General features: G+C 40.5%; 1 protein-coding gene across 4 annotated transcripts; it reads right to left on the bottom strand.

Annotated features, from left to right (window-relative positions):
- Positions 1 to 3,956: 3,956 nt before the first annotated feature.
- Positions 3,957 to 27,886, bottom strand: MSANTD1 (Myb/SANT DNA binding domain containing 1). Of its 4 annotated transcripts, none has more exons than XM_032444508.2 (4): positions 27,786 to 27,886; positions 16,692 to 16,956; positions 9,029 to 9,313; positions 3,957 to 4,998 (listed from the first exon to the last, which is right to left on the bottom strand). In XM_032444508.2, exons 2-4 carry the CDS (start codon positions 16,943 to 16,945, stop codon positions 4,758 to 4,760), a joined length of 780 nt encoding a protein of 259 aa, XP_032300399.1. In that variant the 5' UTR covers positions 16,946 to 16,956; positions 27,786 to 27,886; the 3' UTR covers positions 3,957 to 4,757. The 4 variants fall into 4 exon arrangements, with proteins under 4 accessions (XP_032300399.1, XP_032300398.2, XP_015718439.1 ...); XM_032444507.2 differs by having other exon boundaries at positions 27,539 to 27,873; XM_015862953.3 differs by lacking the exon at positions 27,786 to 27,886 and adding an exon at positions 17,417 to 17,812.
- Between the last annotated feature and the right edge of the window lie 8 nt (positions 27,887 to 27,894).

Raw genomic sequence — 27,894 nt, forward strand, 5'->3', positions numbered from 1 at the left:
AAAATAACCTGTAGAAGAATTAACTGCCTCTACTAGGCATACAAACCCAAGTATATATGTTTCTTTTTTTGTTAAAACACTAAAAAAGAACAATTCAAAAGTTTAATGATGCAGTCTCAAGCGTGCACACACGGAGGTATGCTACCCATAGAATCAGGGGAAAAAGATTAGCAATCTAGAGACCAGATGGTTGGTATTTACTTGCTGGCATAACACTGCCAAATGTTCTGAAGTTTCTTTTTCAAATTTGCCTTTCACATTACATTATCAGCATAGGAGCTGATCCTTGAAACACATACATACACAGATCGTTACACTTACTCATCCAAGTCGTCCCATTGATGCTACTACTGCTAGAGACTTAATTCACAGTAGCAGGCTGTCTGCTTAGGGTAAGGCTACAGAGAGTTGTAAGCTCTTTTTGCTCACACTGATTGGGGCAGGCAGTCTGGAAAAGAAATAACAACTCTTGGTGCATTTTCCTGCTAGTTTTGTACTTTGCAAAAGATATGATAGCCATTTATGGAGACAACTTGAAAGAGATTCCACATCCATAAATACATTGCCTGCTTCTGTGGATAACGAAGTTGGCAAGGCCTGAAATAAACTGAAATCTTAAACTGATAGGAAATCAAGGAGAAAAAAAGAATACAGTTAATTACAAACTGTATTCAATAGCAAATAATTATTACCAACATATGAAAATGTTGGTAATAATTGTCCAGAAACTTATTTATCTTTCATAAGAAAAAAATGTCACTCTTTACCATACTCTATTTTTTACTCAACTGACTTATCTGTAGATGCCTACTTAGCTCTTACCATTTTCTTCTTCATCATTGTTTTTCCTTGTTTTTTCCCATGTTCCCTCTCTTCCACATAATAAGAACATTTGTTTTGAGACATTTGAGAATTTGAGAATGGCCTCAAGTTGCGCCAGGGCAAGTTTAGGTTGGATATTAGGAAGAACTTCTTTACAGAAAGGGTAGTTAAGTACTGGAATAGGCTCCCCAGTGAGGTGGTTGAATCGCCATCCCTGGTTGTGTTACGAGCCGTTTGGATGTGGTACTCAGGGATATGATTTAGCAGAGGGTTGTTAGAGGTAGGGTACTGGTTAGGCTGCGGTTGGACTTGATGATCTTCAAGGTCTTTTCCAACCTGGGTAATTCTATGATTCTATGATTTACTTTGCCCCTTTACCCAACCAAGGTTTTCCATCTTTCATCACAATCCCCTTCTACTCAATTCCTTGCATGTTTCCCAATGCCTCCTCAGGTTCCTTTTCATTCTGTTTTCACATCTCTTACAAAGTCACCTGCCTTCAGGCAGTGCTTTTCCTCCCATATTTATATTTTATATCTGCACCATCTGTACGCGTGTATGTAATACACGCGCTTCACTTTGTGAAAGTGATATCCATACTGTGGTGACCCCGTTACTGCCCTAAAAATAACAAATTTCTTTTCCTGCGCTACAGTTTATTTGTTGATCACACTTCTAGAAACCATGAGGGAGTTCCTTTAATGTCATAGTCGCAATGCTAAACACAAGTAACCCCGCACGTGCTCTCCATGAGTATTTATGATGCTCTCAGCTCCCTGCTCATACAGATCCAAAACTGGGAGTTCCAACAAGCATTTCAATTCTAGGCAAGTCTTTCAGGTTATAATTGGTTTGGATATCTCAAATCTCTTTACCTGCAGCAAACTGTCCCATCAAGATGAGAAATCATTGCATATCTTCCAAAAAAAAAAAGGACCAGAAAATCCACCCAGACTAATTTTTCAAGTTAACATTCAGTCAATCCTAAAAGAAAACAAACAGCAGCAAATAATAATAATAATAATAATAATAATAATAATAATAATAATAATAATAATAATAATAATAATAAAAAACAGCATAGGTTGGGAATTTTTAACTTGTAAACTTGTATTGTGTTCACTCTGCATAAAAATGGGGAGAATTTGGATAGTCTGAAAGGATGGAGATAAAACATTTTGTTAAAGAAACAGTTAAAAAAGAAGAAGGAACCACTTTAAAAATGATGCTTGATACAAAAACAAATTGTCTCCAGTAAACACTATTTCCTTCAATACACTTATATATGACAAGTTTAAAAGTTTCATCTTGAACGCTCTATGTCACTCGGGTCATTCATTTTAAAAAGGATGAACTCAAAGAGAAAAGATGGGAAAATAGTCATCAAAATAATCCTTACTTTATGAAAGAAAAGAGCATTAGACTTCTGGAGACCCACACATGATTTGACCACTGGCTTTGAGGAGTAATTATCGAAGCAGCAGCAAAATAACAGCATCAATACAAGAAGGAATAGATTCCTGGACCAGGAATAATCTTAGAAACAATCTTCTAAATTGCAGCTCACCAATTGGTTATGTGGCTCTTTTATAATTCTAGAAGCAAGACACCAAATTCACTTTAAGGTACAGCTCCATGCATTTACAGAAAGGATTATGTGACATGGTTGCTCATGGCAGCAGGCAAGGAATCAGATTTCCTTCATTCCTGTGTTCCTACGGTTCTGGAATTATAATTCTCATAGCCTGCAGGGAGACAGGCTGAGTACTCCAGGGTGTAAAGTTCAAATATGTTGCCGCTGGCATGGCTGATTAATTGGATTTAATTACTATATGGTTTGTGCAAATAACACCAGTAAATACTATTAACTCCCTTAGAGTCAAGGGAGAGTTTCCTTAAATCTTACTGTAAACAAGTGTCGGAAAGCACGACAGCACAGATACATCAGCCTACGTGAATCTGTAATGCATCTATGTTCGCAATGTGCAAAAACACGACGAAGCACAAAGTACATTTTCCCTTGCATGTATGCATGTAGGGCAATACTCTTGCAAGTGTTCTAATCACCCATACAACAATAAGAATAGCCCTGTTTTCAAAGTGGCTTTGCAGGCAGGCGTAGTATAAGGTTTCATGATTCTCTTTCAGAGCAAACCAGTTCAGGGACTCCAAAATACTTGGAGTCTCACATTCATTATATAATTTCATATAATTTCGTCCTGAAGAATCCAGACAGACATTTGCCCTTTCTCTGGTCATCCAATCACTGTAGCAGAGGCATGGTGGAAAGTTGTTTCATTTATCCTTGAAGAGCCAACATTTGCTGCAGGTGTGGTCACTTACTGTGGTGTTACAAATTAAGCTCCATAGGAATAGGCCACATTTACATACAGTAATCATATTTTAGATCTGCATCATCCTGAATTGTCACACCTACTGGATCCTTAAGGAACTACTTCCATATATTATTAATTTGTTTGGTGAATGTAACCTTTATCCCGTTCACCAGGTGTAGTTACAGATTAATTGGTTGTGTCTGGGATTTGAAATAGTTTAGATAATATTAGTGTAGCTAAAAATATGTTAAATTATATAGGAAAACGCAAACAACTTCAAAAAACTGTATTTAAACAGAAGACATTATTTAATACTGAGAATGGAAGGTGGCCTTGGTTTCCAGTACTAACATTAACTCTGTACCTCTATATCTGAATCTGACCTTAGACACTTCATTGCAAATACAATGAAAGCAGAAGTATGCTTTTCAAGAAGAAAACAGAAACAAATGTACAAAAGAATTCATCTGAGGAACTTCTGACTGCATTTTAAAGGTTACTGCAATGTTATATTTCATTAAAGAATCAAACTCTAGCACTTCACCTCAAGGGTTTAAACGCAATCCCTCATGCCTTCGGCTCCCTCTTGTGGTGTACTGATGCCGAACTGCCTTACATCTGCTTGCATATTAAAGTTGTGCCACCAGCAAACGATGAAGAAGAGGTACTGAATATTCCTGAGGACTTCCATCAATATATGCACTAGCAGAGATCTTTACCCAATAGTTAAGAATTAAAGACTTTTGACTGTTAGTACCTTTTCACCAACGCAAAGCGTATTATCTGCCCAGCAAGAAGTACGTTTCTTCTTTTCCTTTATTTCATTTGATAGATATATATTTGTATATACACACAGTACAATAATTTTCTTTTGTGATAGAGAAGAAATGATACTTTCCACTGCTGGTCGCTCATTAAGTCAACAGATTCCAGTTAATAATGAAAAAAATTAAACATTTAATATCAAAAGCAACTTCAAGTATCATCTATACATTTTAGTATTCAGTATATAGTAAGGATTTGTTTGTATTTTATGAAAAGTGTATTTGAATAGACTATTTTTACTCTCATACATTAGAGTACTATTCATATGAGGCATGGAGTTTAAAATGACATCTTGTGGTCCCAAGTAGCTCTTCACAAGAACCATGCATAGGTCACTTGTACAATCACTGTGTATGTTTCAAACCAGGGTCTAATCATCAGTCAATCAAAGTCAAGATGCAATTAGCATGATTAAGAACACATTACTTTGTTCTTCAACAACAGGTCAGGGTATGGTCCTTGATGTGAAGAAATACATAACATCTTTGTAAAACAATATCTGATCTAGGCAGAATAGTACTGAAATTCCCAGAGCTATTCATCCCTTAATCTTTCTGTATAAAAATAATTCAGTTTAGGCATATATTGCACTATTTTTCTCATGCCAGATAGCTCTCACCCTGCATTATCTGTTCTCTTTGCTTATCTAAGAATACACTAAGATTTTAATTTCCATGGAAAACCTGGGAACAGGGCAACAAACACACATAAGGTGTGCAGTAAGGGGATGTCTATAATATCAATGATAACTTCAGAGGAGGAACACAGAGGAAACTACACATTGGATTTGGAAATCATTTTCTCCAGTAGATTCATCATTCTCTCCTGTAGCTGTAAGCTTTGAACCTGGATGATGTTTTGCTGATCCAGAATCCTGCGTACTTCTCTACAGGTTTCTTCCATAGCTCTGCTCAACTTCTTTTGTTCTTCCAACATCGCTTCCATTAACTTTAGCTTCTTCTTTTGAAAGCTGCAGCTTTGCATTTTCCTTTTCTTAACTGGTCTCTCTTCAGTTCTGAAACAGGAAGATTTGTTTACAATTAAAAACACATTTATGGGGGAAAAAAAAGCTTTGTTAGGATCTACAGTTGTATACTATACTACATTCTTGGTCAAGCTATAGCTAGGCTCAATTAATAAAGAATGTTCTTCAGTGAATTCCCTCTCATAGTTGTGCCAAAACAGAAGTATTCAGTTCTCTGTTTTATAACATTACTGACTGCAAAAATAGGTTTTAAAACCTCATAATTTTTAACAAGACTAGAATCTTAGGAATAACATTTTCTTTTTATCTTGACTTTTGCATATTGAGTTTCTAAACTGTGCTGGGAGAGGCTTTTTGCTCATGTGGTCATTATATCTATTGTAGCTCAAGCTGCGAGTGAACTACTCATCTGAAAAACCTCCAGTTACAGATGAGTAACTTCCTTTCAATCTTAGCATGACAAGTCCATGTATCTGGAGTCCCCAGCATCAAAGTTATCCAATGATGGGTCTCAAAGTCCCTTTACACAATCAGCAGTCTCAGCTGTGTTCTGCCAAACACTGAGTTCTTTCTAGGGGAAATCTGGTAAAAGCACAGTTTTGAGCAGAATGCCATGTCAGCAACTTGTAGATTTCAAGACAACCTTGAATGAGGACATCAACCAGGCACTAGAGGAATGTGTTTTTACTGATGTGAAGAAGGGGAGTGGGGAGGGATGTGTCACTCATCTGTGACAGATCTGTATTACATTTCCATATATGTTCTTATCCTTCTTGACATTCAGATATCTCTGCCAGAAAAAATAAACAGACCAAAGAACCTGGAAGACTTGTGGCAACTCTAACAAAAAGACACAATTCCTGTGACATTTCAGGGTGTAGTGAAACACAGAGGGTGAGGTCTATAAAAAGAAATAAATGGATTGTGTTAAAAATGCTATTAAAATCTTAGAGGAAAGAGAATAGAATAGATCTGGAAGGAAACTGCTTCACTACGGCTTAGTCATTTGGACATTACATCCTCCTATGCACAGGTAAGAAACCACAACAGCCTTTCTTTACAAATGTACATGATGTCTATAAAAAAATTTAAAAATAATAATAATAATAAAAAAGAAGAATCTAAAGATGTCCAGTAATTCCTGAAGGAGCTATTTGAATCCAAGAGCTTCTTCAGATACTGAGCCATCTTTCATGAGAAGTTCTAGGTCTCCTTATAGGTCCAAAGAAACCCATCCATTGTTAATAACTTTTTCTAACAGAAATTAAAGAGGGAAGCTGGAATAGGAATAAAATACATATGGTTCAGTGGTGAGCATCCCATCAGCATCAGTATCTCTCAAGCAGTTTCAGCTAGGAGTTTGTCTAGTTTGATAGGCTCTAGGCATCAGTGTAAGAAATGATCAGTGTTCCACACTGCAAACATCGGATGGTTCTCTGCGCTGCATTTCTGCACAGCCACAGCCTTTGTGGCAATGCAGATGCAGCAGCATCCATTCCCCCTGCCAAAGAAGCACCCCACTCATTGCCAAGCCTAGGTTCTAAAGGTACATTTTGAGACCTGAAGGAAAAAATGGCCTGTACTCACTCAATAAGGATCATTTCAGTACTCTGTTAGAATAACTTATGAAGAACAAGTTAAATACAAAGAATAATCTGTCTACCAAGTGTGTTACCTCCACAGACCCACTATAACAACTCTTCCTTTCTAAATGCTTTATGGCAAATGGGTCTCCAGTATTACTGGTTTCCAAGATTTATAGATCCCAAGAGCAAACTACCATTTCTGACTTGATTGTGTGACTTTACAGTCAAATGCATTCATGAGTTAATGAGACTCATCCTTGAATTGTAGAGTACAACCACAAAAAAGTTTACTCTTACTCTCTGGTGTGTAAGCCTTGTGTACCAACTTATTCAGTTTACTTTTCAAAAAGAAGAATAGTGAAAATGGGATGACCAGAATACACAACTACTTCAAGGAAACAAGCAAAAAATACTGGGAGGGCCTCAAAAATAAAGTTTAACTCACCATTTTCCAACTAGAACCAACTAGAACACTGGATTAAACAAGGGATAATCACTGGAACAGATTGTTACAGTGAATTCTCCATCTCCTGCATATATCAGTACTAGAATGGATGTGTAGTGAAAAATTTCTAAGAGTAAAATCATAAGAACAAAGAAACTGAGGCAACAGAGATATGAAGCTCTGAGTTAGAAGTCACTGCTGTGGGGAACCATACCACAGAATGCCCTCCACAACACCTTCAGGCTCCACATCAGAATAACTGAATTTAAATACACGGATGGTGTTTTTTAACAGGCAGCCACCCCAGCTTACATTGAGGTTTTATTATAGTCTATTAACCTATGGAAGTAAATTTTTCATTCCTGTTTTCAGCGTGGTAGAAATGGTAAAGCTGATGAGGTCTGAACCCCATTCACAACCTGTATAATTATAGTTTGTCATTATTTCAACAATAAAGAAACAAGGCTATACGTTAGACCATGGGATGAAAAAACACTGTTTTCAATTAGATAAAAGGTCATTCTCAGTTTTGTTAGAAATTCTGATTTTAGAAGTTTAAGCTGCAGTATGAGACTCCAGCACTCTGAATTATCCAACAATAACTCTATTATTGTCAGATGCTTTACTGACATTGCAATACAATACAAGGTTGTAAAATACTGAGCAAATACCAGGCAGTCCATTAAAAGAAAACAGAAATTTCAAAGATTTTTCTCACCTGTGCACTGCAACAAAAATAAAAATTAATATGATCCCAGGATTAGGGAATCATCCCTAATATGAAGAAATCTAACACTTTGTGACAAAAAAAAATTACATCTTTATGTTAAAAAACAGCCTAGTGTATGAAATGTACCTCATTGTTTTGGAAAAACAACCTCCTAACTATTAAAAATATTATTGGAAACCAGTTTAAGAGCTGGGAAGGGAGTTCTTGCATGAGAGATATCTTGGCAGTCACAGATACTAAGAGGTTGTTTTTCAGGGGATGTCAGGCCATTACTATGAACTATGATGTAAAAAAAATTGTTGCTTGTGAACGGGAAGACTGTTACAGTTCAGAATTTATATACCATTTTTTTAAATAGTCAGCTATTCAAGGATCATTTGCTTGACTGATTGAATGGACTTATCCTAGTTTTACCCATCCAATAGACCTGGAAACAATAATCTAAAATTGTTAGGTTGATTCTTCTTCCAGCTTTACACCCTTTCAGTTGCATGACTGACAGATAAATTTACTGTTACAGTTAAAGCCTCACAGACTCATGATAAGATCTTCAGGACCAACTTTTTCTTGCCAGAAAACTGTAATAAACTCTTATTTCACACCACTCCGGATGAAAAATGAGACTGGTGAAGTCTAAAGTACATATCAAGTGTACAAGCCTGCCTTCTGCTAAAATGCTGCCTTCAGACAACTCTGGTCTTATCAGAAAAGAAAACACATTTGCATTCTCAGCCACGCCCTTACTTTGAGAAAAAAAAATGACATTGTTCATTTTATGTAATGCATGCAATGTTCTTTCAAACTGCATGAACAGCGGTTCAGTGTCCGCGGCAATATTCAGTTAGCAACATTTTACCATGTTAATAATAGCCAAAGCCAGGGAAATCTCATACTCCTCCCAAAACAAAAACCAAATGGAACCAAAAAATAAAATAAATAAATCCTAGAGCAAGCCAAAAATCATCTAAGCAAAATGCTGCATCTCTTACCATAGTGCAGCACTACCATGAGCATGCCTGTACTCCTATCACAAACATACCACCTCCTGTGAGCAGAGATACACACACTGCATTTTGGCAATATTAGATGAGTTTTTGCCTAGTCCTCCTACTCCCTTCCAATCTCTGATGAAAGAAGAAAGAAATTGCCCAAATTCAACAGAATGGGAAACGTATCTCAATTTGTGATTTACAGTAAAGCTGCAAGAGCTGTTAAATGTTCCAGGATTTCCTTTTTGAGATAGCAGATTCCTTTTGTTCTATGAAATACTAGAAAGCAGGGAAACAAGTTAGATGCTACCTCAGCTTGTAAGAAAGTAAGCTTGATGAGCTCTCTGAATGTTCATCTTCGAAGCACTCTTCCCTTCCTTCGTACGTAAACTGATTATATGGCAAATACAGAGGCGTAGACTTAGCTGATGGTGACTGCGAGGCCTCTGTCTGTGATGTAGAAGGACCTGGTTGCTGATTTTCATGCATTTTCACATCACTGTGGTCTGTCACTTTGGATAAGATCCTATCAATGGTTTTGTAGTAAGGCCAGTCAGGCGCAACAGTTTCACTGTCAGTCATGCATTTTAATTTCCTGCAAGAAAAGGCACACAACATTAGAGCTTGTTTTCTTTTTAAAGTACTTTCCACACATATCTTCCATATGAGTGTTTCCCATTATGAATATCAGTGTCTACAAATATCATTCATATTCTCCCCCTCACTTTGCCTAAAAGGTCAACATCACCCTTTAGAACATTCCAGTAACAATGATAAGATATAGATGCCCGCTTATCTCACAAGGTGAAGATCAGTGTGGGAAGAAATATAACTTCATTTATTTCAAAATAAATAAATAAAAAGCAGTTAATAATACATTATAAACAGTAAACAAAAACATTACAGTGAAAGAACTGTCAGCCATGACCTTGTGCTGCCTCTGATGAGTTTTGTTACAAGATTTATCACTGAGTCCTAATGCGAAGTTCACCCACTTAACATCCACTGATATTTTATTTACTTTTTATGCTTTTTAAAAAAATATTTCATTGAGGAATGAAAAGCCCGAGGTGAACAGACACATTGTTGGGGGTTGGACTCGATGATCTCTGGAGGTCCCTTCCAACCCCTGTGATTATGTGATCTCAGAGACACTCCACTGGCCAACTAACACCCCAAAACTTCCTCTTTTCCCAGATGGGATCTTGTTAGTCCATCCGAAAGTTCATCAAAGGAAGAAAACAGGAGGGGCAAGATTGATGACAAAAGCTCCATTTTCAAGAACCAGGTTTAATTTAAATTACAAAAAAAGAAAAGAAAAAAGAAAAAAGAAAAAAGAAAAAAGAAAAAAAAAAGAAAAAAAAAAAAAAAAGAAACAAATCCAATTCTCCCAGCTATGAAGAGGTTTCAGTTTGCAGGGGAAAAAAAGAAAAGATGAAAACTCTTCTTGGACACCTGGCCCAGCCTTTTTTCTTGAAGTCTTAACCCTCCTCTTAATCCATCCTGCCCACATCAGTCCCAAAAAGGATAGAATTAAGTAACATGTAAACATGATAAAAATGCTGCCAAACTTAAAAGTGGGAACTTGAAGTTCTTCCTTTTAGACACCACTGAGCATAGGTTAAGGGGAAATCCACCAGTGAGAAAAGGAGGCAAAAAGATTTGCTTAGGTTTTGAAGACATTTAAGGAATCTTCTTTTTTCCTTGTCCTTGCAAGGTCTGATGAGCTTTCCCAGCTTTTTGGGAAAGTATTTCATAGAAAACCCTCCACAGCTGCCTGTTTTTTCATGCCCTCTATGCATTCAAAATTTTAATTTCATACATGTTTCACAACCTGCTGCTGCAATTTCATAGTCAGAGAACATCCAGCACGACCTACAAACACATCTATATCCATCAAGTACAGACACAGAATAGCAAAGCACAAGGCTCATAGCAACCATCATTTGATATTGATTATTTCTGTCTAATTGTTCAGGTTACTCTCATGCCAAACATATGAATTGCACTACTATAAGCAGCTAGCTGGGTCTACATTTCCCATTTTCCTGTCCATGTTAAAACCTTCAGTACATTTAAGCATTTTATTGTATCATCCTCAGCTACTCATCGCAATGCATTCACCATGGTCTGTCATTCCCATGGGTAAGACAGCAAAAATCCATGCGTGAGCACATCCCTGCCATGTCAGAGCAAAGTCCAGCAGCTGGATTAAGACTTCACCAGACACGGTTTGAGCCTTCAGAATGGCAAAGCATTCTCTCAATAAGGACAAGAAAAGCTCAGACGTGGTATTCTGCCAACTTTGCTCTGGGGCAGACAGATGACTTGTGTTGAGCCTAGTGTCAGCAGCTCCCCACGTCCATGTGCAGAACTGCTGCCCATCCATTCCACCTCCAATCTGTGCAGAGGATTCAGTCATCCCAGGGACAGGATTTGGGGCACCACAATATAAAAAGGACATAAAACTACTACAGAACATCCAAAGGAGGACCATGAAGATGGTTATGGGTTTAGAGGGCAAGACGTAAGAGGAGCAGCTGAGGTCCCCTGGCTTGTTCAGCCCAGAGCAGAAGAGGCTGAGGGAAGGCCTCATATTTGGTCTACATTCAAAGAAGGCAGCTCCATCCAGCATTATTTTGCCTTGAATCAGTGTCCTGATGACTATTCTAATACATTAACTTCCAAGCATTATCAAGTTTATCCCTAGAACAACATTCAAATTATTCTTCCCTTATTTTTATTATATCATCCTGAACTAAATGTTAATTTCCTTACTTGAGCAAAACTTTTCAGAAGCAGGTATTACATCCAGTTATATCAGTACTTTGGTTTCTTATGCATCAGCTCAGGTATGTGCCTAGACCCCATTTTTGCTAACACTCAGGATTGAAGGAGAGCTGCAGTTTGTTATCTGCCCACACAGTTCTAGGGTTGCAGCTATACAAAACTAGATATTTCTATGGCTCTGATTACATTGGATGAATACAGATTCTTCTACTTCTGTCTATTTAACATAGCTCTTGGCTAAAAGAAATAAGAAAGTTATCATTACCAGGAGGTTGACATGAGAATTTCATTAGCTTAAAAGCAGCACCAGCAGCAACCTGTACGGAATCTGGCTCATATACAGAGGAAAAAAGATGAAATAGATAAAGAGATGAGAAGATAATGGAGAAGGGAGTGTCTGGGCTGGAAAAGAGGTAGGAAAACTGTGAGTGGTGGAGGCAAACAGGGAGAACAAATCAAATCTAAAACTTGGCCAACATTAAGATCAAGTTTCAGGATTCACTGATTATTTTGAAACAAACCAGAAAACCAAGAGAAACAGCTGAGATCTTCTTCGTGCACCAAGTGTAACCCTGGCAGAACTGAAGTCTAAGGCAAAGATGCACTTACTGCTCCCAGTCAATCATTATCATAAATAATCACAACAGGTTGTAGTCGCATCCAAAATGTAAAGCTCCTTTCTCTTTGTTATGCTTTTGTGTGGTTTGGTTTCATGTTTTTAGTTGGTTTTCTTGTTGTTGTTGTTTTTTTTTCCTTGAAAAGTGAAGAAATTAGAAAGAAATAGGACATTTTTCAACTCTTTGAAATTGTGGATAATAACAGGACAAGGAGGAATGGTTTTAAGCTGAGGGAGGGAAGATTTAGGTTGGGATCAGGGGGAAGTTCTTTACTATGAGAGTGATGAGGTGCTGGAACAGGCTGCCCAGAGAGGCTGTGGATGCCCCATCCCTACAGGTGTTCAAGGCCAGGTTGGATGGAGCCCTGGGCAGCCTGGCCTAGTATTAAAAGCGGAGGCTGGCAGCCCTGCATGCAGCAGGAGGGTTGGAGCCTGATGATCCTTGAGGTCCCTTCCAACCCAAGCCATTCTGTGATTCTATGATTTACACTGGGATGCAGCAGTTTGGAAAAGAGAAGAAGACAAGCCAAACATTCAACACTTTGAAAACATTTATCATTGCCTGAGTGAGTGAGCGAGGCAGAAAAAGAAGGTAGGATTAAGCGAGAAAGTCAACAGAGTTTGCAAAATAAATTCCTGCTGAGTTTATCTGGACCTGTCACAGTTTCATGAGGCTCTATTAAAATCCAGCTGAGAGCTGAGGCAACAGAGAGTTCTCTCCAAAAAATGGCATCAAAGTTGAGTTTCCAGGGGACAAATTACTGAAGTATGAAAAACACTGTCACCCAGTCAGTCTGAACGGTGGCTGTGAGCCTTACTGGAGGGAAGTGAACAAATTAATGGGTTTTGAGGTCCTACTGCCAAAACACTCCACAGAATGGGCTGCGACACCAGCTGAGTAATTTGTGCTGCCACTGACCTTTCTTCAGACTTTGTTCTCTGTGCCTATTACCTGCCTTCTGAAATAAAATTATTACAATGTTATTACAATATGACATTCTAGAGAGTTCTTAAAAAGTGTTATTTCATCTGTGAAGACAATTTGCTTTTTTTGTTGTTTTGCCTTTTTTTTTTCCCACTCTCTGCTCAACACACTATCACTTCTTTATTATTATTACAGTATTTGATATTATTGCTTGCCTTAAGGAATGGATACAGGATTCATCTCCTGGGGTTTCTGTGAAAAGCTTTCAAAATAAATAATAAATAACAACTGTTCATGAGCCAGTCAATGGGGGAGGGAAAGGAAGATGTCTGAAAGTCCAGTACTTAAGTTGTGCATCTGCTATAAATTATTGAAATTAAAGAGAAAGCTGGTGAAGTATTCAAATTTAACTTTCTGCATTAAATTTGATGCACTTACATTTCATCGCTTGCTGTAGCACAGGTCAAATATTCAACTTGCTTAATGTCATAGAGGATAGCAATGAATTATGCAAGCAACAATAATTAATTGCTATCATCATGTACACACGAAAACAAAAAAATAAACTGATCACATATTCAAATCATGAGATGGATTCAAATTTACCAATCGCTAACATTAATTGACTGTGATTCAAATCAAATAGCAACAGCTGCATCCTATTTCCAGGGCTTTGGGAGGGTGATGTTACTGAAAACAATAAATTTGCATTCACACAGCTCTTATTTTAAAACATCAGAGGGAATCAGTCAAAACTGAGGATGACTGTACAAGCTTTCCAAACCCTGTTTTATTTCTACAAGCCAGAGCATACTATGCCAGCAGTAGTACAACGGCAGATACAGTGCATTAAGCACAGTGTATTAGCATAGATGAGAAAGTGCTTTCTTTCAGAAGCACTAATTACAGGGTTATATGTGCCGAATACCCCAAGTAGCCTATATAATAGCAAGAATTCAGCAAACACTCTAAGTGATGCTGAAGTACAAGCGATGGCAATACTAATCCCAGCAAAACTTCTGATACTCAGCACATCAGAAAGGTAACTTGAATTCCAGCAGGCCTGGCTCAGCCCCTTGTCCCTCCTGACAAGTGCAGTGGGATGTTCATACAGCTCGCTACCCAGGTGACTTGAAAACGATCGCCCTAAAATTGTGTTAGTGACAGAAGCTCTCATGCTCCGAGCTACCCCTGTTCTAACTTTGTCTGGCAGCACAGCATTCCACATGGGATCATAAGATGCAGCCAGGAACCCAGGCAAACACCTGGGCTGTCAGCCCAGCCTGAGCTCCACCACCGGCACCGATGTATTTCCATTAGCTGCAGTTTGTGCAATACCTGCTGCTAACTGCTCCTCCCCTACTTATGTATATGTCTGTCTCACTTTGGCTTCTTCAGCACTATGAGGAATGGCTTCCATTGGGCAAAACAAGCAAAACAATATAGAACTGGATCAAATTCTATGGGATCCTCAGGTTGGAAAACACCATTATGTGCTCACCATTATTATGTGTTTACAACATTTGATGTTTAGATCCTTTACAACAGACTGTCTCTGATGATTTTACCCACTTTCAGGATATTTTTTCTTCATTGCAGAGTGCAGCTGTGATGTGTGGAAATGCACTAAGGTAAAGCACCTTTAAGTACACTTCTTTAAGTATCCTCCAGACACCAAAATGTGGATTAAAACTCAGGTGCTCAGGTGTCAATGGCAACTAACATCATAAGGTTTCATCACAATATTTCCTATTCTCACACGCCAACAAAAAGCCTCCAGAAAATGATGAATTTTCAGTCATGGCTTGTATTTGTTCCTGAGTTTTCTACTACCTCCCCCTGAAAGCAAAGCACGCCAGCCTGCATTGGATAGAAACAAACAATATAGGAGATGCATTTCAAATCCAAGAGCGTAAAATGAAACAGCCTCGTGATGGTGCAAGGCAGTTTTCTAACTCTCATAAATTAGCATCTTAATCAATGAGCAGGGAGCTGCAATGCACTGCACAACACAGCAGCAGCACGACAACACTCAGCAGAAGCAATCTCAGAAGTTCACAGAGACATAGGAATTTCTTTAAGCACTCTGTTTCCACACACACAGACTGCATGGGTGCGAGGGGTTCATTTCTCCCCTTCTCCCTCTGCAAACTTTAAAGAAAAAACATTAATTAGAAAAGCTAATTCTGACTGATGAAAACACTGAATATTTAGAACAAAGGCTGTCAGAGATAGCCTATTATGCTTGGCAATTATGGCACTTCAGTATTGCAGTGTTGCTAGCTAGACACCTGTAAAATCCGGGTGCTGTGAGCCGTGCTGCTCAGCAGGAAGGCTGCAGATGAAGCAGGCTAAGCAGGGGCCTGGGAGGCAGCAGCTCCCAGCTCTGCAGCTGAGTGGCAACTGCTGGGTGATGCAGGGCAAAAATGGATCGTGCTTCCAGCCTTCTCAGTCTGGGTGAAGAAAATTACAAGGATTACGACAGGATTAGTCAAACGTTTTGGAGGCATTAGCAGCTGCTGGAAAACGTGGATTTAATATTATGGAAAATGATGTTAAACATTATGCTTGCAGGTCTTACAAACGCAGGAGGACATTCAAAGTTAAGGGGTTTACAGGATTCTTCCTAGTTTTCTATGTGATGAGCAGTCTCTGCATTAAATACAGGAGGGTGCCTTATAGAAAAGCAAGCAGTTTTAACATGGTTGCCTGCTGTAATAACCTTTTTTTTATTATTAATACGAGCTTTGAGGAGAGATTAAATAAAAGAGTCACATATTTGATTTTCTTGCATTACAAGCACACGGCTGAAATCACCACTCCGGATTTCCAGTGTGAAGCAGTTTGTGCCTCACAGAGATAAGAATTTTAGGAAAAGAAAAAAGAAAAGATAAAAAGAAAGAAAGAGAGAGAGAGAGAAGCATTTATATCTGCTAAGTCCCAATTCCTTTTCCCCCCTTGAAACAACAAACGTCTGGCGTTTTCCAAGCCAACTTCCCCTCCTGCTCCATCTCATCTCCTCGCAGCCACCTCCGCCCTCCCCCAGCTCCGGTATTGACGGTGCACATCGATCCCCTCCCTGCAGATATAGCAGCGCTGCTTATAATTATAGCAATGTGTGTCACTCAGCAATAAGGCATTCCATTATTCCCGGCCCCTTGAAGTGTAACCCTTCAACTCACACCAACAAAACCCAGGAGCTTCGTTCCCCCAAAAAATCATTATTCGGTATTTATTACAAAGCAAGCAAAACTTTGCCTTGTCACACCGACCCCTCTCTGGCCACTGCCAACTGCAGGAGTTTCCCTGCAAGCAGCTGCTTACACAATCAGAAAGAGGGGGGAAAAAAAGCCAACAAACCCTGCTTTTCCACTAACTGCATTTCCATCCCTCTACATCATAACACCGCCAGTTAATTACGACGCGACAAAGTTGTCCCGGAGTTTGCAATGAAATGGGGAGGGGGGGGGAAATTAACAATGACGTAACAGCGATGGCGAGAGAGAACGTTAAAAGCGATACGAACAATCTTTAATCTCTTATCTACGCATTTGCTGAAGGATGCTTCGTTCTGAAAGGCAAACAGAGCAGCCTTACCCCTGCTAACATCTCTTAAAAGAAAAAGAATTAACTGAAGCTTACCTGTACTGGAATGTCATATTTGTAATTTTTATCTTTATTTCCTCTCCGTGGCGAATCTCTCCCGTCATTTCAAAGAGTTTGTTAGCCATTTTCTCATAAACTTTGGCATTCCTTTTAGTTTGTTTCAGTTCATCAAAAAATTCTTCCCAGACCAGCATTAAACCTCTCATTTCTGCATCAGTCCAGTTTCTGGCCCTCCTGTGTTTCTCAGTCTGAGAAGAGACAATGTAACTGGGAATTTCTGCTGCAGCCATTGCTGACTGACCTAAAAGGGTTTTAAAAGAGGACACTTAATATAGATTGAGTTTTTAGCTTAGGTTTTTGTAGTGCAAGACATGCATATGTGGATAAAGAATTTGAATGACAACAGAACATATGAAACCTTTTTGCAACAGCTTGAAGCTTGAGTGCACAAAATGGGGCCTACATCTGACAGGCAGGAATTTAGTTAAAAGCTTTTAAACAGAGAAACGTCATTTTGATGTCACGTTTCCATAGCAACAGAGCAACTGCATAAGCTACAACAACAAAAACCTTTTAACTGAAAGCCAAAGAATCAGGACAAAGTTGACAGGCCATCAATATTAAAGCTTTTAAACACTTTAGGTTTAACAAAAAAAAAAAGAGAGAGAGGGAGAGGGAGGAAGAGAGAGAGAGAGAGAGATCTATGCAGCCTTTGAGAAGCTACTTTTAAGTTTCTACTTCTTTTTCAGCCTTTCCCTTACCTTTTAGGCAGACAATCTGCTGGCGGGGGGTCATGGTCGCCTGAACGAGCTTTTAAGTTGCGCCTTGACAGACTCTCTGGGAGGCTGCAAGGACTGAGGCCATGTACACACACACACACACACACACACACACGCACAAAAAAAGCTTTTTCCCCCTTTTTTTTTGCAAAGATACTCTGCAAAAAAAAAAAAGAATAAAGAAAAAAAAAACAAGAAAAATCATCATCCAGCTTCATGGCTACTGTACATCTCGGAGCTAATCAATGTTGGAGCGGGCAGCCTCATTAAAAGGGTGCCTGCGTCTGTTTTTAAGCACATGCACAAAAATGCCCGTTTAAGTGTTTCAATATAGAGAGAAATGCATGTGCAGTTTTAATACAAAGCCACTTTTTTTTTCCTCCCCGAGATGTTGTGCTGCTGATAAGCGTGTACTGCAGTCCTGTCAGGATGAATTTGCCTTTGTAGGTATGTATTACTCTGTGTATTTTGTATTCCTGGCAATTTAGATGCTATTTATGCAGCCTGTGTTCTGCCTTAGGACTGCAGCAGAAGCATTTCACCTGCTTTATGGGGAACCTAAAAGGATTATTCAACGAGTTACACAAAAAAAAAAAGAAGAAAGAGAGAAAGAAAAGGCTGCAGGATCCTTAGAACTGTGAATAAATTGCTTTGCTGTAAAACAAGCATTCTGAGCTGGGTTTTATATAGAGCAGAATTCTGCCAGCAGTGATACTGGAAAAGCACCACCTATTTGTCGTATTAGACACAGTGCAACACGAGCAGAGGGCCACATCCTGCTCCCACCTACATCAGTGCAGGCAGCGCCTTTCCCAAAGCAGTGAGATGCATGAAACGCATTAATTGGAGCAGCACGAGCAGCTAGAGAGAAAGATGTTAATTCCCTGCAGTCCAAATACCGCTGCGTTACGTAAAATATAAATAAATAAAGCACGGACCTTTCTTATTATTATTCTCTTTCAGCACATAACAGCAATGGGCACCTCACTGCAGGGCACTTCCTGAAGATTAATGGCAGGCAGGGGTTAATGGCCTGAGGCTCACCCAGTCAGTCGTTAATCCCCAGGAAATGTTCTGTGCCTCAATCCTTAATGCTTAAGTATCCTATAAATTGTAAGTCTTCTCATAACCACATCCTTGATCTTAACAATAGTTTTAAAATGCACGGCTTGGTTTGCATCCTGGGCATGGCAAGGAGAGCACATCGTGTTCCTAAAAGGTACGCTATTAAAATCTGTGATGGGTTGTTGTGGCTTTTTTTTTCCTTCTTTGCATTTCATGCATTCTGCTGTTTATCAGAAAACCATGGAATAAGGTGGGATATCACACACACACTGTACACAGGAACTTCCACTGATCCAGCCCTCCCCTGGTTCTGTCAGAAATATACCTGCTGAGTCACTGCCTTCCTCTAAAAAGAAAAGGGGAAAAAAAACCACCTAGCTTCCAAAGAACTCCTATTAACTTGTGCTATGACAGCCTGGCGACTATTACCTTTAAAATGTGCAAACAGCAGCATATGTTGTTGATCTTGCGTGGTTTGTCTCTTGGGTGGCCAGCTGGGAGACATCACATGATCAGGGGACAGATGGTGGTCAGAAGAGGATCAGCTGGTGACACGTTCATTTTATTAATTTATCGTTTTGTTTTGAAATTCCCGTCACTTAACCTTGGGCTCCATGCAGTACAACTGTACCAAATTCCATCCATTGCATCCATAGCCAGTGGTAGGGAATCACCAGGACAAGTTTAAGGAAGAAATATGGTGTTGAAGAGGAAAAACACTGTGGGTCTCTTGTTAGAGAGACCGATGTAAACCACTGTAAAGAAAGGGTTGCTTTTCAGCCTTTGATACTGCATTAGAGGTTTGTTTGTGTCCTCCAGCTTTTAATCCACCTGGACTGTGAAAACAGCGATAAACACTGCTGAAACCTATAGCACGTTATATATACTTGGGGGTGGGAGGAAAGTTAAGCACGGTCTCTGCTATAACAATTTTTTTAACCCAGTTTCTAGTTCAACCACCAGGTCCAGCTGCAGCCAGTTCATTCCATGTTGGTCCATAGACATTCCTCTTCTCATCCACATGTGCTGGGCACATGTGGGACCATTCCTTCCGCATAGCCCTGCCTGCGGGGCCATGCCCCCATGGAATGGAGACCACAACTGCCCTGAATACGCATCTCTTACTTCTCTCTGTGCTGTTTCCTATTAGGGTTAATTGACAGACTGATCTAGTGGCATAGTGCTATTTAACATCTGTTAAATGAAATGCTTTCGAATAATGCCTCCCTTATTCCCCCCACCCCTCAGCAGCAGAAGGGAATCTAAGTTTCCAAGACTCAAGTTTTTATCCTGTCCTCTGAGAAAGTCATCACTATTAATTATAGAGACTGCCTCCTCTGCATTACTGAAGTGCACAGGGCCAGTGATTGGTGATGTGCCTGTTTGCCTATGTGAACCTAGAAATGAGGAAAGGGATTCTTTTACCCCAGAAATCCTCCCTACATTTGTCATAGCCAGGGGAAGAAAAAAGCACATCTCTAAAATGCACCAATCTGCTGACTGCTCTGCAGATCTGCTGCTAAACCCCATCCTGAGTCTGGAGGAACAGACCTGAGAGGAAAGAGACCCTGTAATGGGAGAGTTCTCAGACCCCAGAACTACGGGATTTCAGAGAATCACAGAATGACCCGGGTTGGAAGGGACCTCAAGGATCATGAAGTTCCAACCCCCTGCCTGGCAGGGCCACCAAACTTCCACATTTACTAGATCAGGTTGCCCCATACAACCTGGCTTTGAACACCTCCAGGGATGGGGCATCCACAACCTCCCTGGGCAGCCTGTTCCAGGACCTCACTACTATCCTAGTGAAGAACTTCCCCCTAACATCCAACCTAAATCTACCCTTTTTCAACTTAAATCCATTTCCCCTTGTCCTGGTATTATCAGTCCTTTTGAAGAGTTTACTCCTCTCCTGGATAAAGCAACTTTAATCCACCAGCCAGATAAGATTCATTCACCTCAAGACTGGTTGGTGACCAATCCAAGCATAACTGCTTGCCAGAAGAGCTGCACCACCCAAGGCACTGATGCACTTGTCACCAACATCCCTCACATGCTCCAACTGGCTGTCTCCAATGACTGCTGACACAGGCAGCTGCCCATTTGGATTTCAGAAATGGAAGTACATTACTTTGGGTTATTTTTTTTTAAGTCAGCTGAGACTTTAGGATCTGAACCCAGTTTTAGCACCACTGTCAGCAAATACCATTTTAGGCTGTTCAGGCTCAAAGCCTCTGAGCAGTTCTGCAGGGAGGAGAAGATCCCAGTTGTCTGCGAGTTGGAAGAAGCTGGAAGGTACTTTGATCTCATTTTGATAGGCCACATCCTGCTTGAATTTCACTGCAATCAGAATCTTTTCCCCCAAACAATTTGATCTTGCTGAACTGACAGATTCTGACCAAAATAATCTCCTTTGCCTATTTTAGTAGTAACCATGGAAGCCAGCTTTTCACAGATGTTCGGTCTGAGGGGAGGATGGAGAGTGGCAGCAGGGTGAACACAAAGAAGGTGGGAAACGGGGCTTCAGCAGCATTTTCATGGTGAGACCAATCATTAGCAGCAGACAAGGGGGAACTGGAAATATGTAGAATTTTAGAAGAAAGATCTGATGGGCTGAAGGGAACCCAGAGAGTTCACTGCTTCTTAGAGAAACCAGGTATGCTGGCAGTAATTAGATCAAAAGTTACGGTACCAAGTTTGGTTGTATAGTTTTGCAGGGACTCATGTTTCAGACCCCAGTCTCCTCTGCTCCGGGCCGAACAAGCCAAGGGCCATTCAGCCACTCCTCACACACTTTGCCCTCTATACCTTTCCCCACCTCAACAGCCCTCCTTTGGATGCTCTCTAATAGTTTTATGCCCTTCCTACACTGCGGTGCCCAAAATAGCACACGGTGCTTGAGGTGAGGCCAACAGCAGAAAGCAAAGGGAGCAGAACCCAGCACTTACTCTTGTTAAACTTCATCTGATTGCTAATTGCTCAGCTCCCCGTTGCAGGGAGCAAAGACCAGCTCTATGTCTCACCCTCCCAGTTCAACTGAGGGCAAGCAGAGTGTTTTGGAGCTTTGCTTGCCCTTCAGAAATTGTTTGCAGTTTCTCAGCACATGGAGCAGCCCTGCAATATGCAGTAACTGACATCCTCCTTCTCTGAAAGGGAAGCAACAAATCAGATTAGAAAGAAAAATCACTCTGCCCCCAATGAATGGCTTTGTGAATCCCCCTGAAAAGAAATTAGTTTGGTCCTGCTTACATACAGGGGTTAGTCAATACGCTCTCTTGCCCATGTTTGGTTGCCAGCATGCAGTACAATAAAACGTGCTAGAAAGCATCTTGTGTGTTAAAAACTGCTCCTAATACACTATGCAAATATTTCTCTTTCAGAAGTAAATTCCTCTGAGAACTTATTCTAAACAGTTCATTTCAGATGTAGCCTTTAATCTGCTGCAGTTTGGATCCGACATGTTTTGCAGAGGGGAGAAAAAAAAAAATCCTTGTTGCACAGAAGTTTGTCCTTTGTTTTGTGCCGAGCAACTTTTCTGCAGCTCAGCAGAAAAGCAGCCAAGCCATGAAAAAGCAGATGATAGCAGCGGGTTTTTTGTCCGTGATTCTGTTGCCCATGAGCTCCTTTCTTCCCCAGAGCAAGAATTAACGCCGCCGTTGTAATCCCTCACTAACAGAAACACAAAAGGCAGCAATTGTTAAAAATAAATACTTCAGGAGGTTATCAATCCATTAGAAAGATGCTCAGCCCCCAGGTTCAACCATGATGATGAGATCTGGCTAAGTATAAAGCACTTGGGATTCTCATAGGATACCCGCTAAGCAAGTTTTCATTTTGTTTTGGTAGCAAGCATTACAGCTGTGTTGAATAAATGGGTTCTAGCCTGCTGCTCTTCCAGAAAGGAGAGTGGTTTGGGCCCTTTTCCAGCAACCACCGGCCTTGGAGAATCTGCAGAGCAAGTCACTGGCAATCCCCTGCCAAAAGCCCAGCCTCACTGCTCAGGGCTTGCTACCAGCTTGGCAGCCCGCTGCATCCACCTAGCAGCCATCTGCATCCCCTCGCCGTCCTGCTGACTCCCTGCCAAAGCCCACAATGGGAGCAGAGCTGGGAAAGGGGGGGGGCTCTCAGCCCCAAGTTTTGAAAAAGAAAAAAGCATACAATCAAAGACATCTGCCAGGTTGCATCTCCATCTCTCTGAGGTTTCTGCTCAACACACCCTGGCTATCCCTACTCTTTTCCCCTTGCTAAGTTTTGCTCAGCTATGCAGACCCTCAGAGGAAGGTTTACGGGATTAAAAAGAGTATTTCAGATAAAATATTTAGGGCACAGGAGATTTCCATATCAAGTCATAAAAGATTTAAATACTAAAATGTAAATGGTGTTTAGGGTATTATTGCAAGGCAGCTTCAGGAATGGAAATCTCAGAAAAGTGTTTGAATCCATAAAGATCAAATGATACTTGTTAAAGTACCGGCCTGATCCAAGAGCTGCCAAAAAGGTAAGTAAAACCAAACTCACACACATCACTGAGCCTATCAGCTGAGGTAGTTGTGGTGGAAGTTGAGGTCTCACAAGAGGAAGCTGCCATTCCTGGGACAGACTGCCAAGCACTGCCAGTCATCCCTAAAGGGTTTTGGTGTCCTTTTATGAAAAACATTCATGGTTTTCAAAGGGATCCAACTGCTCAGCTGGAGTCAGCAGAGCAAGTAGTGCTTGGTCTTGACTTTATTCCCAGCGCTGTGCTCTGAGTGTTTCAGGAAAGTTTAGTTCCTCAATAAGAAACTCTGTGGAAAAGCTGAGAACACCCTGGGTTTCCAGCACAAGCACATGTTTCTATGTCACCCCACAGAGGCCATGTAGACATGTGGTCTGTGAAGTCCTGTATAGTTTGCTTCCCCCAGGATGATTCTGCCTGGGTTCAGATGATCTGCACAAATTCTTCAGCCACCAACACAGTGGATCACGTCTCCAAGATGAACACAACTGGCAACTTGGGTGCTGGCTCTAACGTCTTGTGACAGGCAGGATAAGGAGCCATCTCAAGTAGAAAGGTGTATTGTGATACACGTATAACACTGCTGCTTTTAAGTGGCTTGCAAATATTTCAGGTCTTGCAAGCTTCTCCATTAGGAGAAGGCATTAGAGCCACTTATTTTCTCTGGAATGTTCCAGTTTTGCTCTCTGGACATCCTGGTTTGGTCATTTCCATCTTTTGCACCCAGTCATGCCCCTCCAGCCCACCTTCTGCCTGGAGACACCACATCTCCTCTTGCTGCTTTCTACATAAGGACATCACTCTGCCTCCTTTCATAAATTCTCCTGAACAAATGCAAACCCACAGACTGCTTGTGGATGCAAATTCCTCTACCTCCAACACAAGCTGTCCACCGCCACCAGTGATTCTAAAATCCTCCCCAGAGTTTTTCATTCAACACAGCATTTGGTTTTGTAAGCCAGAGGATATGCCTTGAATAAATATAGATCTGCACAGAGAAAAGGAACATGATTTGCTTGCATATAAATACCCACAGCAATTTGAGTATTCAGATGCAGAGGCAAGCAATGCTGATACTATACCAAAAGCAGCAGCTTTTGTATATTGGTACCTACCACCATCCATTCCCCTGCTGAGGAGACAATGCAAGCGAGTCACAGAACATCTCTAGTTGCAAGGGACCCATAGGGATCATGGAGTCCTATAAAACTATTTTAAATGTGGTAGATTCATCATCCCTGGAGGTTTTTGAGAAAGGGGTAAATGCCACACTAAGTGATGTGGTCACTCTGACGGTTGGACTAAATGATCTCGTTGGTCATTCCGACCTTAATGATTCTATTGATGCTATGACCCTGATTGCTGGTAGATTAGTGAGCACTCAATGTTTTCTGCAGCAAATCTAGTCCAGTTGGTGAGAAAATAAGAAAACTGGGGGGCTACAGATTCAGTTTTCAGTAGTGCAAAGCCTACTCGCTTCCAGCCAAACTGCACAGGAGTTGTTCACACCAAGCATAAATATGAAACCTAACCCAGATGTTTCAAGGTGTGTGTGGGATGGAGGGATGACCTTAAAACATATGGAACCAAAACCAACACAGATGTAAGGAATATCCACTCTGAAGATGTAAATACAGACAAGGGAGAGTCTGTGGCAGATGTGAATGGCACAAGAGAATTCTTATCGTTTCATTCCTAAACACTAAATTGACAGATTTCTGCATAGCCAGAAGGAGCTCTTTTGTTTCCCCATCTTCTAAGCGAATCTTCAATTGCTCAGGAATTTGGGATTATTTGATTATATAAAAAAAATAGCATTAATGACTGTAGGGCCAGAGATACTTCTAACCAAAGTAGTAACAAACCACCATCTGATAGCAGAGATACCAAGACTAAACAATTTAGAGAAAACCAAGTCAGCTCACAAGGCATTATCTCATTCTCTTAAATTATAGAAGTGGTCAGAGGTTTTCACTTGCTGTGCAAACAGAAAGCAATGGTGCATTTCCCACGGGAGGCACTCTTGTGCAACTGTTTACTAGAAGCAATCAGGCAGCTCAAAAGGACTTAAGGAGTTTTCAGTTTTCCTCCTGCTTCACTGTAAAAGAGTAAAAACTACTTGGCTTGGCTGTAGCTCCTATTTTGCAGAGGGTTTCCAAAGAGCTCAACACCTGATCAGCAAACCTTCTCATCCAAGGGCATATGAAGTATGACTGCTTCTTGTCGGCCTCTCATAAATGAAAATATTCTTCTAATATACACTATCTTTAACCTAATAGCAATGGTTTTCAGGTTTCTGCAACATATTTTTTCTTCTTCCCATACTGTCTATAATGCCCTGTAGCCATATTCCAGTGGCTGAAGCCACTCAAGGAGACCAACAACGCATAGAAGTCATCAGACTAAAAGATTCAACCCTTATGTCATGATTTTCTTCACTTGTAACACCTTTCCTCTCTGCACACTTTGCTTCATGACAACTGTGCAGGCAGATTATATTAAAGCTCATGTCTACCTTTTCAAATGATTTCTCATCAAGTCTCAGTGGGAAATAATTGAAGATTAAGCTAATCATTCCTTGAGGCCTCTTACGGAGTATTTCATCACTTTTTGTGAATACATTACAAAGAACTTCAGTGAAGTGCTCATCTGCCAGGACCACTGAATGCATGAGCTGTGGCGGCTGGATAGTCCAGCACATAACCAGGAAATGAGGACTCAGGTCATGTCCACTACATGGCACAAGTCAAAACCCTGTCCATTTCTTTTGGCAACAGTAAACATACCATCGTCCTGCCTTTCCGAAAGCAAAACAGTGAGTCTGACATGATCTGTTCAACATGACATCACATACTCTCAATTAACTCTCTGATCTTCACTGTTACCTGCACGGTACCACATTGCCATGCCAAAATGCAGCTACCATAACTTCTGATCCCTGCTGTAACCAGATGCCACAATAAGCAAATTATTCCATGAACCAATCTGCAGCTCCTTTCCTGATCTCAGTGCTCTCTGGGCATTGTATGCAGCTATCAGATAACTACAGCTGACATCCAGAGCCCACCAGCCTCTGGGTAAAAGCCATAACACTGGGCCACAGCAGAATCCAAGACAAAAATGAATGTGCTTCTTCTGAAGCATCTTGCAGGAGTCAGTTAACCAGAGATGAAAGCCAAAAGAAAGTTCCAACAAGGTTCTGAAGCAATACAAAATACCCCCTGGAATGCGGGAACCAGATAATTCAGTAATAAAGGTCCTTAAAGCAGAATCAGGTGCAAGTTTACTATGTTTGCTTTGATAGAAATAAACATTTTCAGTTTCCTTCTGCAGATTCTTCTGCTGGGAGGCAGAAGAGAATCCATTAGGATGGTCACTACTAATATTGGAAATATTCTTGGAGTTATTTATACAGCTCATTACTTTAAATATATTAGAAACTCTATTCTACTCTGCCTCCATATTTGGTTTTTATCTTACAAACTAGAACTCCTTCAGGCAGGCAAGTTCCTGCCTCAGCATTTAAAATACTGCTGGTAGTATCAGCAGTTATCAGTCTTAAAGCTACTGGAGTCACTTTCACTTTTAAGATAATTCAGATTTTTCCCACTCCTTCTGACATGCTTTACATAAGGGAAACCAAGATCAACCTTAGTTCAGATTATGAACATGATAATCTGTAATATCGATGTTACTCTGCATCCAGTCAATTCTCTTTTGTTCCCAAATGCTCAATGCTGTATGAAACAACAGTAAAACAGTAAGTAGATCTTTTGACTGAGGTTTTTGTTTATATTTGACTTGTGTTAATTATCTTCAGAGAACCAATATCTGTGCTGCTTCATACAGCACAATACATACACATACATGTATTATTTTACTTAGCAAAGTTCTAACAGGAACTTCGCTAGCACAAGTAATGGCTGAGAAAAGGAGAGGAGACCTGAAGGGGGAATGAGCCATTGCCTCGCAGCAGAACCCCTCAGAAGGCAAAATAATGTTTTATTTTCCCTCCAGAATCCAGAAACATGGATGTCCCTTCAGACTCTGAGCCACCTTGGGACAAAACTGAGATTGTTAATCAAAACCAAATCAAATCAAAACCATTCTTGGACACCACAAGCTGATTTTCTACATGCTATAATTTTGCATAAGAATCGATAAAAAGAGAAAATATTTTGTCTTTTTTTACTCAATGCTCTTGTAGCAAATTCTGCACGTAGGAGCTTGGAGAGACAATGAGATTGCATTTTGCTACGTGACCATAAGAAGACATGTCCTCCACAGGACACAGAAATGTTGGAATCTCAAGACCATGAAAAAATATTAAAAGCCCACAGCTCTAAAATATACCCCTCACTCTGTTGGTTAATATCTCTGATACATCCACTCACACAGCAATGTCTGAGCCAGTGCATCAAAGGAAAGCAAACAGGTTTCAAGGATAAAACATCAGCCAATTAAAGCCTATAAAAACCCAAATCAGCAATCACCACAAAAAGCAGGCATTATAACGTGAACTCCCCTAGTCACGACATACAAACCTGTAAAGCAAATCCTTGCAAGGGTCTGCAACAGCGATGGCCTTGACCTCCTCCAGCTGAAGAGGAGAAAACACAGCAACCTCTCCACGCTCTGAAATTGCTGCCCCAAAACTCTCTTCTGAGTTCCTTTGCCCTGATTTTCAGAGGTGGAGCAGTACGGAGGCACGGGCTTGGGAAACAGGAGTGCACACACCTGCACATTTATAGCTTTGGGGTTTTTTATGTTGTGGAAGAAAATCTTCGGTACCTGCTGTCCTGGGAATAGAAGATCCTCCATGAGCCTTGAAGTCAATGCAGGACTCGTCACAGCAGATCACCGACCCGCAGCAGAACTTCGTATCTGTGGGTAAGAGAGT

Source organism: Coturnix japonica, chromosome 4 (assembly GCF_054131305.1).
Source record: "Coturnix japonica strain WE chromosome 4, WE-NBRP24, whole genome shotgun sequence".
NCBI lineage: Eukaryota > Metazoa > Chordata > Aves > Galliformes > Phasianidae > Coturnix > Coturnix japonica.

Coding starts and splice junctions, on each gene's coding strand:
- MSANTD1 (XM_032444507.2), bottom strand. CDS start 27,815: ATGGAGGATCTTCTATTCCCAGGACAGCAGGTACCGAAGATTTTCTTC. Junction 16,957..27,538: donor TGCAAGGATTTGCTTTACAG/GTTTGTATGTCG, acceptor AAACCCTTTTAG/GTCAGTCAGCAATGGCTGCA. Junction 4,999..9,028: donor TTACTTTCTTACAAGCTGAG/GTAGCATCTAAC, acceptor TTCCTGTTTCAG/AACTGAAGAGAGACCAGTTA.